Source organism: Chiloscyllium punctatum, chromosome 3 (genome assembly GCF_047496795.1).
Source record: "Chiloscyllium punctatum isolate Juve2018m chromosome 3, sChiPun1.3, whole genome shotgun sequence".
In the NCBI taxonomy this organism is placed as follows: Eukaryota; Metazoa; Chordata; class Chondrichthyes; order Orectolobiformes; family Hemiscylliidae; genus Chiloscyllium; species Chiloscyllium punctatum.
The window spans coordinates 42,321,418-42,339,332 of record NC_092741.1 but is presented as its reverse complement, the minus strand read 5'-3'; the positions used below and the strand labels follow the sequence as shown (position 1 = coordinate 42,339,332).

At 40.7% G+C, this 17,915-nt stretch overlaps 1 protein-coding gene across 1 annotated transcript in view; it reads right to left on the bottom strand.

The window, feature by feature from the left end:
- The window catches only part of ak9 (adenylate kinase 9), a 267,579-nt gene that overhangs the window by 100,143 nt on the left and 149,521 nt on the right, over positions 1-17,915 (bottom strand). Inside the window, exons 19-20 of the mRNA XM_072552101.1 lie at positions 16,145-16,321; positions 12,285-12,482 (exon numbers count right to left, since the gene is read on the bottom strand). Of these exons, the coding sequence (XP_072408202.1) occupies positions 12,285-12,482; positions 16,145-16,321 (375 nt within the window). The remainder of the gene's footprint in view (positions 1-12,284; positions 12,483-16,144; positions 16,322-17,915) is intronic.

Below are 17,915 nucleotides of genomic sequence, written 5' to 3'. Positions count from 1 at the left end.
GCAGATGTTTGCAGGTAAAGGGACGGCTGGAAAATGAAAAGCCTTCAGAAATGAGATGAGAGTCCAGAGAGTGTATATTCCTGTTAGGGTGAAAGGAAAGGCTGGTAGGTGTAGGGAATGCTGGATGACTAAGAAATTGAGGTTTGGTTAAGAAAAAGAAGGAAGCATGTGTCAGGTATAGACAGAAGAGATCGAGTGAATCATTAGAGTATAAAGGCAGTGGGAGTATACTTAAGAGGGAAATCAGGAGGGCAAAAAGGGGACATAAGATAGCTTTGGCAAAGAGTTAAGGAGAATCCAAAGGGTTTTTTTACAAATACGTTAAGGATAAAAGTGTAATTAAGGAGAGAATAGTGCCCCTCAAAGATCAGCAAGGCGGCCTTTGTGTGGAGCTGCAGGAGGTGGGGCAGATACTAAACAAATATTTTGCATCAGTATTTACTGTGGAAAAGCACATGGAAGATATAGAATGTAGGGAAATAGGTGGTGGCATCTTGAAAAATGTCTATATTACAGAGGAGGAAGTGCTGGATGTCTTGAAATGCATAAAAGTGGATAAATCCCCAGTACCTGATCAGGTGTACCCTCGAACTCTGTGGGAGGCTAGGAAAATGATTGCTGAGCCTCTCACTGAGATATTTTGTATCATCGATAGTCACAGGTGAGGAGCTGGAAGACTGGAGGTTGGCTAACGTGGTGCCACTGTTTAAGAAAGGTGGTAAGGACAAACCAGGGAACTATAAGCCAGTGAGCCTGATGTCAGTGGTGGACAAGTTGTTGGGGGGAATCCTGAGGGACAGAATGTTCATGTATTTGGAAAGGCAAGAACGGATTAGGGATAGTCAACATGGCTTTATGCGTGGGAAATAATGTTTCACAACTTGATTGAGTTTTTTGAAGAAGTAACAAAGAGGATAGATGAGGGCAGAGCAGTACATGTGATCTAAATGGATTTCAGTAAGGCGTTCAACAAGGTTCCTCATGAGAGATTAGTTTGCAAGGTTAGATCTCATTGAATACAGAGAGACCCGCCATTTGGATACAGAACTGTCTCAAAGATAGAAGACAGAGGGTGGTGGAGGAGGGCTGTTTTTCAGACTGGAGGCCTGTGACCAGTGGAGCACCACAAGGATCAGTGCTGGGTCCATACTTTTCATAGTTTATATAAATGATTTGGATGTGTGCATAAGAGATATTGTTAGTAAGTTTGGAGGTGTAGTGGACAGCAAAGAAGCTTACCTCAGGTTACAATAGGACGTTGATCAGATGGGCCAATGGGCTGAGAAGTGGCAGATGGGATTTAATTTAGATAAATCTGAGGTGCTGCATTTTGGGAAAGCAAATCTTAGCAGGACTTATACACTTAATGGTAAGATCCTAAGGAGTGTTGCTGAACAAAGAGACTTGGAGTGCAGGTTCATAGCTCCTTGAAAGTGGAGTCGCAGGTAGATAGGACAGTGAAGGCAGTGTTTGGTATGCTTTCCTTTATTGGTCAGAGTATTGCGTACAGGGGTTGGGAGGTCATGTTGCGGCTGTACAGGACATTGGTTAGGCCACTGTTGGAATATTATGTGCAATTCTGGTCTCCTTCTTATCGGAAAGATGTTGTGAAACTTGATAGGGTTCAGAAAAGATTTACAAGAAAGTTGCCAGGGTTGGAGGATTTGAGGGAGAGGTTGAATAAACTAGGACCGTTTTCCCTGGAGCCTCGGGGGCTGAGGGGTGACCTTATAAAGGTTTTTAAAATCATGAGGATATGGATCGGATAAATAGACAAAGTCTTTTCCCTGGGTTGGAGGAGTCCAGAACTAGACGGCATAGAATTAGGGTGAGAGGGGAAAGATTTAAAAGAGACCGAAGGGGCAACTTTTTCACTTAGAGGCTGGTATTTTTATGGAATGAGCTGTCAGAGGACGTGATGGAGGCTCGTACAATTGCAACACTTAAAAGGCATTTGTATGGGTATATGAATAGGAAGGGTTTGGAGGGATATGGGTCAGGTGCTGGCAGGTGGGACTAGATTGGGTTGGGATAGCTGGTCAGCATGGACGAGTTGAACTGAAGGGTCTGTTTCCGTGCTGTACACCTCTATGACTCTATTTCATTCTTAAAGGCCTCCCACATCCCAACCATTCCTTTACCTGCAAATAGCATGCCTCAATCGACTTTTAAAAGTTCCTGTCTCATACCGTCAAAATTGGCCTTACTCCAATTTAGAACTTTAACTTCTTCATATAAGGCCTATTGTTTTTCATAACTATTTAAAACTCATAGAATTAGGATCACTGGTCCCAAAGTGCTCCCCATTAACACTTCAGTCACTTGCCCTGTCACATTTCCCAAGAGAAGGTAAAGTATTGCTTCTTCTCCAGTAAGTACATCCAGATATTGAACAAGAAAGTTTTCTTGTAAACGCTTAGTAAATACCTCCCTCTCCAAGCCCTTAACACTATGAAAGTCCCAGTCTACGCTGGAAGGTTAAAATCCCCTACCATTACAATGACATTTTTCTTACAGATACCTGAGATCTCCTTACATCTTTGCTTCTCAACTTCCTGCTGACTACTGAGGTTCTATAATCACAATAATGTGATCATCTTTTTCTTATTTTTAAGTTTCACCCATATAAGGTCAATGGTTGCTCTCCCAAGAATATCCTCAAGTATAGCTGTAAGGTTCTCCCTCACCAAAAATGGCACTTCCTCTTTTGCCTCCCTTTCGATCTTTCCTTTCACACTGCACGGTGGCACAGTGGTTAGCACTGCTGCCTCACAGCGCCAGAGACCCAGGTTCAATTCCCACCTTAGGCAACTGTCTGTGTGGAGTTTGCACATTCTCCCCGTGTCTGCGTGGGTTTCCTCTCACAGTCCAAAAATGTGCAGGTTAGGTGAATTGGCCATACTAAATTGCCCGTAGTGTTAGGTCTGGGTGGGATGCTCTTCGGAAGATCAGTGTGGACTTGTTGGGCCGAAGGGCCTGTTTCCACACTGTAAGTAATCTAACCTATACCCAAGAACATTAAGCTGCCGGTCCTGTCTATCCTAGAGCCATGTTTCTATAATAGCAACGATATCCCAATCCCATATTCCCATCCATTCTTTCTCTCAGTTCGGCTGCCTTATCGTCAGGCCTGTTATGTTGAAATAAATGCAGTTTAATTTATCAGTCTTACTTTATTCTCTACCAAGCTCATGTCTTCCTTGACTATTAGAGTTGCCCTCCTTGTCCACTGTACAAGCCTCAGCTTTTTCTCTTTTCTCACTATTGCTTTGGTTCCCATCCCCCCATCACTAGTTTAAAGAACCCCCTCCCCCACCGCCCCCCCCACCCCACCCCCACCAAGTAGCACTCGCAACTTTTCCCACAAAGATACCCGTCCCCTTCCAATTCAGGTGGAACCTATCCCTTTTACACAGGTTATTTGTACCCCTGAAGAGGTCCCAACAGTCCAAAAATGTTAATCCTTGCTCCAGCACCAACCAGCTCCTTAGCCACACATTCACCTGCTTTATCTTCCTATTCCTATTCTCACTAGCCTGTGGCACTGATAGTAGTCCAGATATTACTACACTTGAGGACATACTTTTTGACCTTTTAACATACTTTTTAGTGGGTGGCACAGTGGTTAGGACTGCTGCCTCGCAGCGCTAGAGATCCGGGTTCAATTCCCGTCTCAGGCGACTGACTGTGTGGAGTTTGCACATTCTCCCCGTGTCTGCGTGGGTTTCCTCCGGATGCTCCGGTTTCCTCCCACACTTTAAAAATGTGCAGGTTAGGTGAATTGGCCATGCTAAATTACCCGTAGTGTTATGTAAACGTAGGAGAATGGGTCTGGGTGAGTTGCGCTTCAGCGGGTCAGTGTGGACTTGTTGGGCCGAAGGGCCTGTTTCCACACTGTAAGTAATCTAAAGTAACCTGCTGCATAATGTACTATATTCTCTAAGCATAACCTCATCTCTACTCACAATCAAAGAGCTGTCCCACCCTGTTATAACCTTCTTCTGGTGGGCAGAAGACACAAAAGCTTAAAAATACATGTACTAATAGGTTCAAGAACAACTTCTTCTCCATGTTATAAGACTCCTGAATGGACCTCTCAAATTTTAAATTTAATTTCAATCTTGCTCTTTGTACACCTTCTTTGCTGCAGTAACATTGTATTCCTTATTCTGTTCTTTTTTCCTATGTACTTTGCATGGTATGATCTATTCCATTCTCCCAGTTCTTCTGTCTCTGTCACATCTGTTCCGATGATGCCAACTATGACAAGAGTGCCTCTGAAATGTCCACTTTCTTCCTCAATTGAGGCTTCCCCAGCACTATAGTTGACAAGATCCTCAGCCAGATCTAACCCATCTCCCGCACTTCTGCCATCTCCCTCTTTCCCCTCCCACAACAGCAATAAGGTTCCCCTTGTTGTTACCTACCATCCCACCAGCAACCATAGCAAAAGTGAGGACTGCAGATGCTAGAAACCAGATTTTAGATCAGAGTGGTGCTGGAAAATCACAGCAGGTCAGGCAGCATCCGAGGACCAGGAAACTCGATGTTTTGGGTAAAAGCCCTTCATCAGGAATATAGGCAGGAAGCCTCCAGGGTGGAGAGATAAACGGGGGTGGGGGGCTGCTGGGGAGAAGCAAACCAGCAACCATGTCCAGAGGATATTTAGCCACTATTTTCACAATCTGCAGTGGGAAGCCACCACCAGACACATATTTCCCTCATTCCCTTGTCAGCTTTCCACAGGGACTGTTCTCTATGGGACACCCTGGTCCACTGCTCCTACATTTCCACCACTCCCTCACAGTCCTATGACACCTTCCCTTGCAACCACAGAAGGTGAAACAACTGCTGGTTTACTTTCTCCCTCCTCAGTATCCAAAGGCCCAAGCACACTTTTCAGGTGAAGCAGTGTTTTACCTCACTTTGCACAATCTCGTCTATTGCTCACAGTGGTCCCCTGTACATTGGGGAGGCCACTTCACAGTTCTGTCTTCAAAAAAGACCCTGAGCTTCCAGTTGCCTGCTACTTCAACACGATCTTGTTCCCTGGCCAACATCTCTGTCTCAGGCTTACTGCAGTGTCCAGCAAAGCTTAGCATAAACTAAAAGAACAGCACCTCATTTCTTGCTTGGGAATTTTACAGGTGTCTGGACTCAATGTTTTGTAACAAATTTTGGACCTGAGCTCTCCCATACCCTTACCCCAATCCCCAAATACAAGATCTTGTTATCACACGGTCTAATATTGCACACAACCCATTGTTACCTACTAACAGTTCCCATTAACAGCTATTCAGCCCCTGGGCCTAATCATTACCCACTCCTTTGTCCAATTGTCCTTTTCATTCTTTGGGCTATATCCCTACCTATTGCTTGCTCCTCATCCCCTCCCTGACCCTATTCTCTGCATTAAAAAACAACATTTTCCTTCCATCTTCCCCCACCCTAATCTCTTGTATAAAAACAAGCATTTTCTTTGCTGTCACTAAGGGTCACTGGACCCGAAACATTACCTCTCTCCACAGATGCTGCTGGACCTGCTGAGATTTTCGAGTATAACTGTTTTTGTTTGTTTTCCTTACCTATATCATTGGTACCAAAGTGCACAACGATCTCCTGCTGGTTGTTCTCCCCTTTCAGAATATTCTGTACCCTCTCCGAGACATCCTTGACACTGGCACTAGGGAAGCAACAAACCATCCTGATGTCCGACTGATGGATGCAGAAATGTCTGTCTGCCCCAGACTTCAGAGGATCCTATTATAATTGACCACTTGGAACTGACATACCCCTCATTACAGTACAACCAGTCACAGTACCAGACACCTGGCTGTTGGTGCTATATCCCCCTGAGAGGCCACCTTACTCATACAGAAACATGACTTAGGTAGTGTCTCCCACCTATTCTTCTCCTCTAAGTAAAAAAAGGGTTCTGTGTGTTGGATTGGTAGATAACTAGTCTTTCTTATTCTTTTTTTTTCAATAGATTCTTTGGGAATTTAGGATGGTGGGAGTGGAGGTTAGGGCAGTTGAATGTTCCTCCTGCAGAATGTGGGAGGTAAGGTTCACCACTAGTGTCCCTGCTGACTTCATCTGCGGGAAGTGACCCAATGCCAGCTCCTCAAAAACAGTGTTAGGGAATTGGAGCTGGAGCTGGAATGGAGCTGGATGAACTTCGGATCATTTGGGAGGTGAAAGGGGTTATTGAGATGGGTTACAGGGAGGTAGTCACATCTCAGGTACAAGAAAAAGGCAGATGGGTTACAGTCAGGGACAGAAAGGGAACTGGCAGAAAGTGCAGGGATCTCCTTTGGCCATTCCCCTCAATAACAAGTATACCATTTTGAATACTGTTGGGGAGATGACTTACCACGGGTAAGCCATGGGGTACAGGTCTCTGGCAGAGAATCTGTCCCAGTTGCTCAGAAGAGAAGAGGGGAGAAGAGCAGAGCATTAGTCACTGGGGACTCCATAGGTAGAGGGGCAGATAGAACGTTTTATGGAAATGAGAGAGACTCACGGTTGGTGCGTTGCCTCCCAGGTACCAGGCTTCGTGATGTCTCGCACTGTGTTTTCAGGATCCTTAAGGGGGAAGGGGAGCAGTCTCAACTCGTGGTCCACATAGGCGTTATGACATAGGTAGGAAAAGGGATGGGGAGGCAGAAATTTAGGGAGCTAGGCTGGAAGCTTAAAGCTAGAACAAACAGAGTTGTTATCTCTGGTTTGTTACCCATGCTACTTTACTAGTGAGGCAAGGAATAGGGAGAAAGAAGAGTTGAACACGTGGCTACAGGGATGGTGCATGAGAGAGGATTTCAGATACCTGGATAATTGGGGCTCATTCTTGAGCTCTCTACAAACAAGATGGTCTAATCCTGAACCAGAGGGGTACCAATACTCTGGGGGGGGAGGGGGCGGGATATTTGCTAATGCTCTTCAGGGGTGTTTAAACTAATTCAGCAGGGGGTGGGAACCTAAATTGTAGTTCCAGTGTCCAGGAGGTTGAGAGTAGTGAGGTCAGAAATAACGTTTCAAGATTGTAAGAGTGCACTGACAAGCAAGAAGGTGATTTTAAGTCTACTTCAATGCCAGGAACATCGGAATAAGGTGGGTGAACTTGTAGCATGGGTTAGTACCTGGGACCTCCATGCTGTGGCCATTTCAGAGACATGGATAAAGCCAGGACAGGAATGGTTGTTGCAGGATCCAGGTTATAGATGTTTCAGTAACAACAGAGAAGATGGTAAAAGAGGAGGAGGTGTGACATTCTTAGTCAAGGACAGTATTATGGTGGCAAAAAGGACATTTGAGGACTGCTCTCTGAGATAGTATGGGCTGAGGTTAGAAATAGGAAAGGAGAGGTCACATTGTTGGGAGTTTTCTATAGGCCTCTGAATAGTTCCAGAGAGGTACAGGAAAGGATAGCAAAGATGATTCTGGATAGGAGCAACAGTAACAGGGTAGTTGTAATGTGACATTTAACTTCCCAAATATTCACTGGAAATAATATAGTTCGAGTACTTTAGATGGGCCAGTTTTTAATCCAATATGTGCAGGAGGGTTTCCTGACACAGTATGTAGACAGGCCAACAAGGGGCTAGGCCACATTGGATTTGGTACTGGGTAATGAACCTGGCCAGGTGCTAGATTTGGAGGTAGGTGAGCACTTTGGTGATAGTGATCACAATTCGGTTATGTTTACTTCAGCGATGGAAAGGAATAGGTATATACAGGACAAGTGTTATTGATGGGTGAAAGGCAATTATGATGCAATTAGGCATGATTTAGAATGGGAAAGGAAACTGTGGGGAATGGACATAATTGAAATGTGAAGCTTATTCAAGGAACAGCTACTGCGTGTCCTTGGTAAGTATGTACCTGTCAGGGAGGAAGTGGTCGAGTGAGGTTTACTAAAGAAGTTGAATCTCTTGATAAGAGGAAGAAGAAGTCTTATGTTAGAATGAGACGTGAAGGCTCAGTTAGGGTGTGTGAGAGTTACAAGTTAGCCAGGAAATACCTAAAGAGAGAGTTAAGAAGAGCCAGGAGGGGATATGAGAAGTCCTTGGCAGATAGGATCAAGGAAAACCCTAAATCCTTCTATAGGTATATCAGGAATAAAAGAATCACTGCAGTAAGACTGGGGCTAATCAAGAACAGTTGCGGGAAGTTGTGCATGGTGTCTGAGGAGACACGGGAAACGCTAAATGAATATTTTTTGTCAGTATTCACATTGGAAAAAGACAATGTTGTCCAGGAGAATACAGATACACAGGCTACTAGACTAAATGGGATTGAGGTTCACAAGGAGGAGATGTTAGCAATTCTGGAAAATGTGGAAATACGTAAGTCCCCTTGGCCAGATGGGATTTATCTTCGGATTCTCTGGGAAGCCAGGAAGGAAATTGCAGAGCCTTTGGTTTTGATCTTTTTGTCGTCATTGTCTACAGGAGTAGTGCGAGAAGACTGGAGGATAGCAAAGGTTGTCCCTTTGTTCACGAAGGGGAGTAGAGACAACCCTGGTAATTATACACCAGTGAGCCTTACTTCGATTGTGGGTATAGTGTTGGAAAAGGTTATAAGTGATAGGATTTATAAAGGAATAATTTTGATTAGGGATAGTGAACACGGTTTTGTGAAGAGTAGGTCGTGCCTCACAAACCTGACTGAGTTCTTTGAGAAGTTGACCAAACAGGTGGATGAGGGTAAAGTGGTTGATGTGTTGTGTATTGATTTCAGTAAGACATTTAATAAGGTTCCCCATGGCGCTATTATACAAAATACAAAGACATGGGATTAAGAGTCATTTAGCGGGTGGTGGTTGATGAAAAATGTTCAGCCTGGAGTTCAGTTACTAGTGGTGTACTGCAAGGATCTGTTTTGGCGCCAATGCTGTTTGTCATTTTAATAAATGGTCTGGATGAGGGCATAGAAGGATGGGTTAATAAATTTATGGATGACAGTAAGGTCGGTAGAGGTGTACATAGTGTCAAAGGATGTTGCAAGTTACAGGGGGACATAATATGCTGCAGAGCTGGGCTGAGAGGTGGCAAATGGAGTTTAATGTGGAAAAGTGTGAGGTGATTCACTTTGGAAGGATCAACAGGAATACAGAGTACTGGCTAATGGTGAAATTCTTGGTAGTGTAGATGAGCAGCAAGATCCCGGTGTCTATGTACATAGATCCCTGAAAGTTGCCACCCAGGTTGATAGGGTTGTTATGAAGATGTATGGTGTGTTAGCTTTTATTGGTAGAGGGATGGAGTTTTAAAGCCATGAGGTCACGTGGCAGCTATACAAAACTCTGGTATGGCCACACTTGAGGTACTGCGTACAGTTCTGGTCACCACATAAAAGGAAGGATGTGAAAGATTTGGTTCAAAGTAGATTTATTAGGATGGATTGCCTGGTATAGAGGAAGGTCTTATGAGAAAAGGCTGAAGGACTTGAGCCTGTTTTCATTACAGAGAAGAAGGTTGAGAGGCAAATTAATTGAGACATATAAGATGATCAGAGGATTAGATAGGGTGGCCAGTGAGAGCCTTTTTCCTCGGATGGAGATGGAGATGGGGGACATAGTTTTAAATTGAGGGGTGATAGATATTGGACAGATGTCAGAGGTAGTTTCTTTATTCAGTGAGTAGTAGGGGTGTGGAAAGCCCTGCCTGCAACAGTAGTTGACTCACTAACTTTAAGGGCATTTAAATGGTCAGTGGATAAACATGTGGATGAAAATGGAATAGTGTAGGTTAGATAGGCTTCAGATTGATTTCACAGGTCGGCGCAACATTGAGGGTAGAAGGGCCTGTACTGCATTATAATGTTCTATGTTCTATCCAAACAGCATACTTGTTTGAGGTGGGGATGGTGCAGGAGACTCCTGCTCTACCTGGCTAGCTCTTCCACCATTCCTAACAGTCAACCATCCATCAACTGTATGTACAGTGTCTCAACCTTCCTGAAACTGCTATCCATCACGTTCCTGTGCTCTTGTAAACTTCCTATTGTCTCTAATTACTGCTCCAACCAATCCATGCGGTCTGATATGATTTGCAAACAAACATACTTCCTGCAGATGTAGTCTCCATGAACATTCAAAATCTCCCTGATCTCCCACATTTGACAAGAACAGCACATCACCCTACTAAAAGCCATCTTGAATCCTTTTACAATCTGCAGTCACAGGAGATACCTAAAAGTAAACACACTACATTTTGCTCAAAAATGCAGAGTTAGCACAGTCTTCCTGCTCAAAAACACTGCTCTGGGATAACTTAGTACCAATCTTTAATATTAAAAGTTAATCAATAGAAAGATCACAATATAAACATAAGAAAAATAAATGTCTTTGCCTTACTCATTATTCTAGTTTTACAAATAAAAATTAAGATTTTGAAATTTTAAAGGTCTTAAAAATCAACACTTAGCTGATCAGGCTCAAAAACCTGTTTGCCCTCTTCCGTAGTTTTAGGTAATTCTTTTTCTTCCGTAGTTTTAGGTAATTATTTTTCTAAATTAATGAAATCTCTGCAGCTCTGAAACTTCCACATCAACTATGAAACTTCACTTCTTGTTTGTTGTTTTAGTGAAACTCATTCTTCAGAGCCCTTGTGCAATTTCTCAGTCTGACAGCTATGAAACTACATTTCTTAGCTGCTTCATAAAAAGCTGATCTCCAAAACCTATGCAATTCCTCAGACTTGCTGCATGGTTGCTCTCCTGAAACTCTTTCTCCTTCCTTTCTTTTAAGGTATCTTTGTTTTTGATCTTTTTTCAAAAAGTTCCAAAAACAGCGCAACAATTTGTTAAAAAAAAGCAATTACTACCCAATGGAAGGGAGTAAATCCAGCCGAGCACTGACACAAACCTCAAAAACAACAGTAACTCTCCTAGCCATGATCTCTGTTCACCATTTTTTTAGACCATTTCCCAGGAGCATAATGATCTGCCCCTATAATTCCCAGCTAAGTGATGTAGGCCTCAAGCCTGCCCATGATTTGTATCCTCCCCCGCACTCTGGTCCCTCGTCCCAGAGTTCACTGCCTCTGCAACTCCCATATAAGTGGTCTTTATGGAAGAAATCTCTGCTTATGTGGTAGGAAGTGACAAAAGGTCATCTGTCATGTACAGAATGATAGCCCCTTTTCCTAAGTAGCCAACCTCTGATTCCTATAGGAAGGCTGAAGACAGTGAACAGGGCTGAATGGCACCGGATAAATGCATTGAACCTGAACTGCCTTACGCATTTCTCTGGGATAAAGTTATGATAGGATAATTATTAACTGCAAATGTTTTTATAAAAAGGGAATTCTGTAGAGAGCTGCTCTCCTTCATTCAGTGCTTTGTCATTCTGATATTCTCAAATCTCGACCTTGGTCATGTTGGATGCCAAAAAAAAGTGTAATTATTGGCCTCAATATCTGGGACAGGTATTTGTCTGTCCTCCATGAGTTTAACTAAAACTGCTAAATAACAACTGCAAACATCTCGCAGAGTACTTCCATAAATTCAGTCTAAAATAATATGAATGCAAACAATTTCATCCATAACTTGTTCACCAGCCTTTGAAATAGTGTTTTTTAAAAATTATCATTGGGTGTGGGCATTGCTAATTTGTTAAGCCACCCCAAATTGCCCTTGAGAAGGTGATGGTGGGCCACCTTCTTGAACCACTATAGTCCATCTACTGCAAGTACAATGAGTACTTTCTAGGTTGTTTCATAGGGCAGTTAATAGTCAACTACATTGCTGTTGGACTGCAATCATATGTAGACCAGACCAGGCAAGAAAGGTATGTTTCTTGAACGACATTGATGAATCAGGTGGCACTAGTGGCAATTTATACAACAATTAATGGTTACTATTGCTGACAAAAATCTAATCAAATCTAAATTCATTAGTTTATTAAATGTATTAATTATATTTAAATTCCACCAGCTACACATCTTCTTGCTATGATCCAAACTTTGAGGTCCAGTTGTCTCCAGATTTGTGTTTATGCCTGCTTTCTTAGTATTCTGGAGTGATATAATGTATTAACCTCATTACAGAAATCTTGGGTTGGTTGAACACTGATGAAGATATTAGTCACTTACTAATTTCTTGTACACGATTATTGAAATACAAGAGTATCAGTCAATGCAATAATACATGCCCTCTATGCAATGACAAATATTTCCTATTTACTGTATACCATTATTGCACTATTGTAATACTAAAAATAATGTAACGTTTAAAGCATAGTGAAAATATCTTCTTGTGGTAATAGAAAAAACTTCACTTACTTTCCATAATTTCAACAGCTTCTTTCAAAAGAGCATCTGGAGTTTTCTCCGCAATCTCCAACATTTTATACACAGTTGTGCTAAGCACTACTTCAATTGCACTGAAGCTATGTATGTAATCAGAGACAATCTTGCGATAATGATCCATTTCTGGACTTTCTGGATAACCTCCCTCAGGAACCACAGGTAATGTGATTTCTAAATTTTACAATGAAACATAATTCAATTTACAATCACAAAAATTTATCATCTCATAATATTTTTTAAGAAAAATGCTTTTAGTGAGTTCTGTAAAATATCTACCAAAGAATCTTAACTATGTCTAATTTCCAAATTGTACTCTTGAAAAGTTACCAACCAATGCTTTGTTTTTCATTGGTGGTATCATTGGCAAGACAGTATTTATTCTAGTTATTTTCATGGTATTGGATGTCAACTACACAAAGTTGAAAAAAGTAAGAACAGAAAATATTGGAAAAACTCAGCAGATAGGTAGATAAAGCACAACATTGATCTGACATGTTAACCCTGGTTCATTTAACATTTTCAGCAACCTCAGTATTTTGTTTTGTATAAGTGTAGTAACAGAATCACTTGTAGGCTAGATGGGTAGAGTTGGTAGTTTCTTTTCCCTAAAGGACAACTGTGAATCAGCTGGATGTTTCATTGTTATATTCATATACTAACAATGCTAATTTATAAATATTTGGTAACTTAAATAAATTAACTTTTATAATTTGCCATATTGAGATTTGAACTCTGACTGCTAGTCCATTATCATTATCACAAGACTAAACATTCGAGCTGGACAGAATTAAACCATTTTTGGATGGGTTCTTTCACTGGATGTGGTGAGTGTTAAGAAGGCCAACAATTTTTTGTCCATCCTGAACTGCCCCTTAACTGAGTGATTTTCTAGGGCATTTAAGAGTCAATCAAATTGGTGGAGTCTGGAGTCACATTTAGAGCAGACCAGTTAGGAATGGCAGACTTCCATTCAAAACGGATGTCAGTGAACAAGATGGGTTTTTATGACAATCATATTGTTAACACTAGCTTTCAATTCCAATTTATTAATTTGAATTCAAATTCCGCCAGCTGACACAGTGAGATTTGAACACATACCTCCCGAGCATTTGGCTAAGTCTTTGAATTTTAAGTCCATTGACATTAACATATGCCATCATCTCCTTCCTGTACCTCTCACACTTGTGACCTGAAGCCAGGTGATACAATTTACATAAATCTCAAGGATGCATACTTGGGATAGCTGGCTTTTATCAGGGTATGCAAAACCAGGCAATCATCAACGCAGGAAAGTAATTTCAGGATCCTTTTGCTAACAATCATGATCAGGGTGAAAAAAATTACTAGACTAAACTAAGACTAGAATTCTTCCTGTGGCTCCATATTTTAGCTTCTTTAGTTTTAAGGTGATGCAACAGTCTCGGTACCATCATACACATTGTATTATTGAGAAGGCCTCTTGCCCAAATGTCAATTCTCCTGCTCCTCGGATGCTGCCTGACTTGCTGTGCTTTTTCAGCACCCCACTCTCGACTCAGGTATGAATAGTTGCATCAATTGGTAAAATGGAAGTGACTTACTAATTTATGGACAAAAAGATACTTTGTATTATATACATTTATAACACTTAAGCCAATCTATTGCCTCAAGTTGAAGATGGTGAGTATTTTAGGTTCTGACAATCTAAACACAGTTATTATCTTAAATAGTAATTGATATGGATAGAGAGAGATGGGGTGGCAATAAATTAATTTCTTTATATACTTAGCAACAATTTGTAAACTTTCATAAGTAAAATTAGGAACTACACACCATTCACAGCTCTAGAAGATCCATTCTATGATAAAGTTCCCTACTGCATTTACCTAAATTAATTCTATCTATCTTCATTTCTCAGGGCATTGCCATTGCAATCAGTCAACCTATCTGATTTAAAATTAAACAAAGCTTTGCAGGTAACTGTTAGCTATCATCTATCTGGTTCATTCTCCATAGCAAGTCTCTACCAATCAGAATCTATTTCTAAACTAAACAGCATTCTCTTCTCATAGAATATAAACATGTTACTTTACCATTACATTAGTATTTCATGCAAATTATCCTGATGAGCTTCAATTGAGTGTAACTTTTGTTCAATAAATAGTCAAGTTCTGTACTAATAAATGACTGGATGGTAAGATATGCTTTGGAGGAGATAAACTTAGTTTAGTGTCACTGCAGTGCAGAAACAGGCCCTTTGGCCCAACCAGTCCACACCAACCCATTTCCCTCTGACTAATGCAACCAGCAATATGAGCAATTTAGCATGGCCAATTCACATAACCTGCACATCTTTGGATTGTGGGAGGAAACTGGAGCACCTGGAGAAAACCCACACAGACACGGGGAGAATGTGCAAACTCCACACAGACAGTTGCCCAAAGCTAGAATCGAACCTTGGACTCTGGTGCTCTGAGGCAGCAGTACTAACCACTGAGCCACTGTGCCACCCCTTTGGTTCGTCAAGAACACTTATTTAAAATCTTTACTTTATGGATTTTGAACAACCCTGAATCTGATTTGTTGACAGGAAGCTTTCTAGTTCCTTTTCAAGACTCATCAATGTTCCTAAAAGCTCTTCTTTCAGCACATCAGCTAGAATTCCATTCTATTACCTGTGCTTAACGGTGGATGATATTTTAATATAATTTATTTTAAAGTTTGAATTTTAAACTAGTGACATGTGAGTTTTTGTTTGTGTCTAGAAAGGGGGTTTAATTATTAACTTGCAAGCATGTCTGTGACAATAGTGATTTTTGGAAAAAGAGTATGAGAGATATAGTTCCTGAAAGTTATTGGGGATTTGTTTACATTGGGAGAGTTTTATGAAAGAACAAAGTAAACAGTGTAATTCATTTGTTTTCTGTTAAAATATCTGGAATTGTGTTCTTTTGGTTTTAGAGAAACACAAAGAGCTTGCTTTCAGCTTTGCATAAGTCCTAATTGAACAAAGTGTAAAACAATTTCTCCTGAAGAAGGGAAATGGTTTAGAAGTGTGAAGAAACTACTCAAGCTACCTAAATGCAAGGAGTTTAGTTTAAAGATTCCACATCAGATATGTGTGATTAAGACCCTGAAAGGGTTATTTGGAACTGTGAAAATCTAAACTCATTTGTATAAATGCTTAGGAAGAGGCTAAGGGCTTTTCATGACTGAGAATAGAATCATCAGTTAAATTAAGCCCTATTGATGTGATAATGAAAGGAATTATTTTTGGTGGTTTGTGTACTATAAAGGAGTGCTGTTAGTATTGTAATATGTGTTCAAAATTTTTAAATGCATAAAATATGTAAACAGATTGATTTACTCTTTTCCTTAATTCCCTTTGTGTAATAAACTTTTATTTTATTGGTAAAAGTAAATCTGCAATGTGTGTATGTATTTCAGTGGAGGACCACCACATTAAACCACAAAAAGGCAAAATGATCTATCAAACCAGACTGCAGTATGGATCTGGCCTGTCCAGTAAAAATGTCAGCTGTGATCATAATATAAAATACTACCCCTCATTAACAAAGTGTTTCTGTAAATTTTCTTTTATTGTCCTCTATTTTAAAATATGACTGTTTTTGAATTATGTACATGGAAGAACATTTACTTGAGTCCAATTTGTCATAAGCTTTTCAGAACTTCAAACAAATTCACTGCCCACTTAAACATCAATGATAAATACATTTTTGGCACCAAAGACCTGATAGGTTTTACCAATGTGGCATTTGTGTTTGGATTGCTTTTATTGATAGCATTTTCATTTTATAATAAAAGAAAACAGAACTATTACTAGATTGACTGACCAGGTTCTGGTTCTATTTGAGTTTCAGATACAGGCGAGTGTTCCAACTCTATTGTAGGCTCTGGCTTAATTGTAGTTTGTTGATCAGATGCAGTTTGATCTGTTTCTGCAGAGGTTTGTGCTTCATAAATCTCAACGTCTGATTTAGATTGAGCCAGCTCCTTCATTTCCTCATCAGCTATAATTGAAATGCATTATTTGGGTGATAATGAGGCAAACAAGATCTTCTTTCTCTTCTCTTATTTTTGTAAATTTGTAAATCAACTAAAATGTTGGCATCTGGCTACAATTAATGGGAAACATTGTAAGCTAATATATTAAAGACACAAATTTATCAATACATTTTCAGGTAGATTGTTTTCATAAAAATTCCAAACCTCAGCAAATTGTGATGGCACACAGGAACCCATTTGACTCATTGTGTCCCTGCAAAGTAGGCATTTCTAAATAGTAACAGCTATGGTGACTGTGGAGCAGAGACTCCATAGGACAGGAAAAGGCAGGGTTGACAAAGATAAACTACTTCCATAGGTTGGATATTCTTGAACTAGGGGGCATAGTCTGAGATTAGGGCCAGGTCATTCAGGAGAGCTGTTAGGATACACTTCTACACATAAAGGGTGATAGAAGTTTGGAGCTCTCTTCCACAAAAGGCAGTTGATACTATAGCAGTTGTTAATTTTAAATCTGAGATAGAAAACTTTTGTTAAACAAAGTATTAAGGGATATGGGGCAATTCTAAGCATATGGAAGTAGGCCACAGATCAGCCATAATCTCACTGAATGGTGGAATAAGCTTCAGAGGTTGAATGGTCCACTTCTATTCCTATAGGTCTATGTTCAAATGACAGTCCTGAGTTTGACTCCATATTTCCATAACATGGTCATGCACATTGTTTTTCTCATCTTGGTCATGAGACCATACCTAATGTAATCAGCGTTGACGCCAGATCACAGCCTTCAACACAGCGGCAAATTGTAATTGAGAAAAAATATTGTGGTCTGTTCTCCTACTCTTCCTCTTCACTTGTTCCATGCTCTCACATATCCATCTGCTTCTACACCACTGATCTCACTTCTTTACAGCCCCTTGCCTCACTACACTCGTCCTCCTTATCCCTATCACCCTCCTTCCCTCCCTGCAAGCAGAGGACAATTGTCACGCCTCAAAATGGACCTCAAATACTGCTTTACTGCACTTCCATCCTTTGCAAATTTATTTCCTTCAATGTCTATCCAACTGCCTGAAGAAATTGTCACTCATCTCTGCTTCCAACTACCCTTGGAAGTGGCAAGTTCCAGGTCACACTGCATATTATGGAAAAATAAATTCCTCACAGTAACCCTGTACCTCTTGCTCAAATCTTTAAATCTTTGTCCCTTGAGCCATCAGGTTACAGGAAAACGTTGATTTTATCTACTTTGTTGAAACCAGTCATAAATTAATTCTCTATACTTTTTCTTGCCTTAAGACCTGCCTCAACATTCTTTGCTATTTTCTTCTTTATTTTTAACCATCAGCCCATTGCCCTTGAGTGCATAAAAGAAAGACATGTATTTATCTACCAACTTTGTAGTAATCTTCAAGCAATTCAATTCACTCTGCATGAGATCAAGAAACAATAGAAAACACTGGATACAGCAAATGGCTTTGGTCTGTAGATGAAGTGCTAAAGATTTGAGCTGCAGAATTTACATTGTCAAGCTGTCCCAGTACAGCTAAAACACAACGTAAAAAGAAATGTCCAGCATATGCCTGTCCACAAAAGGAA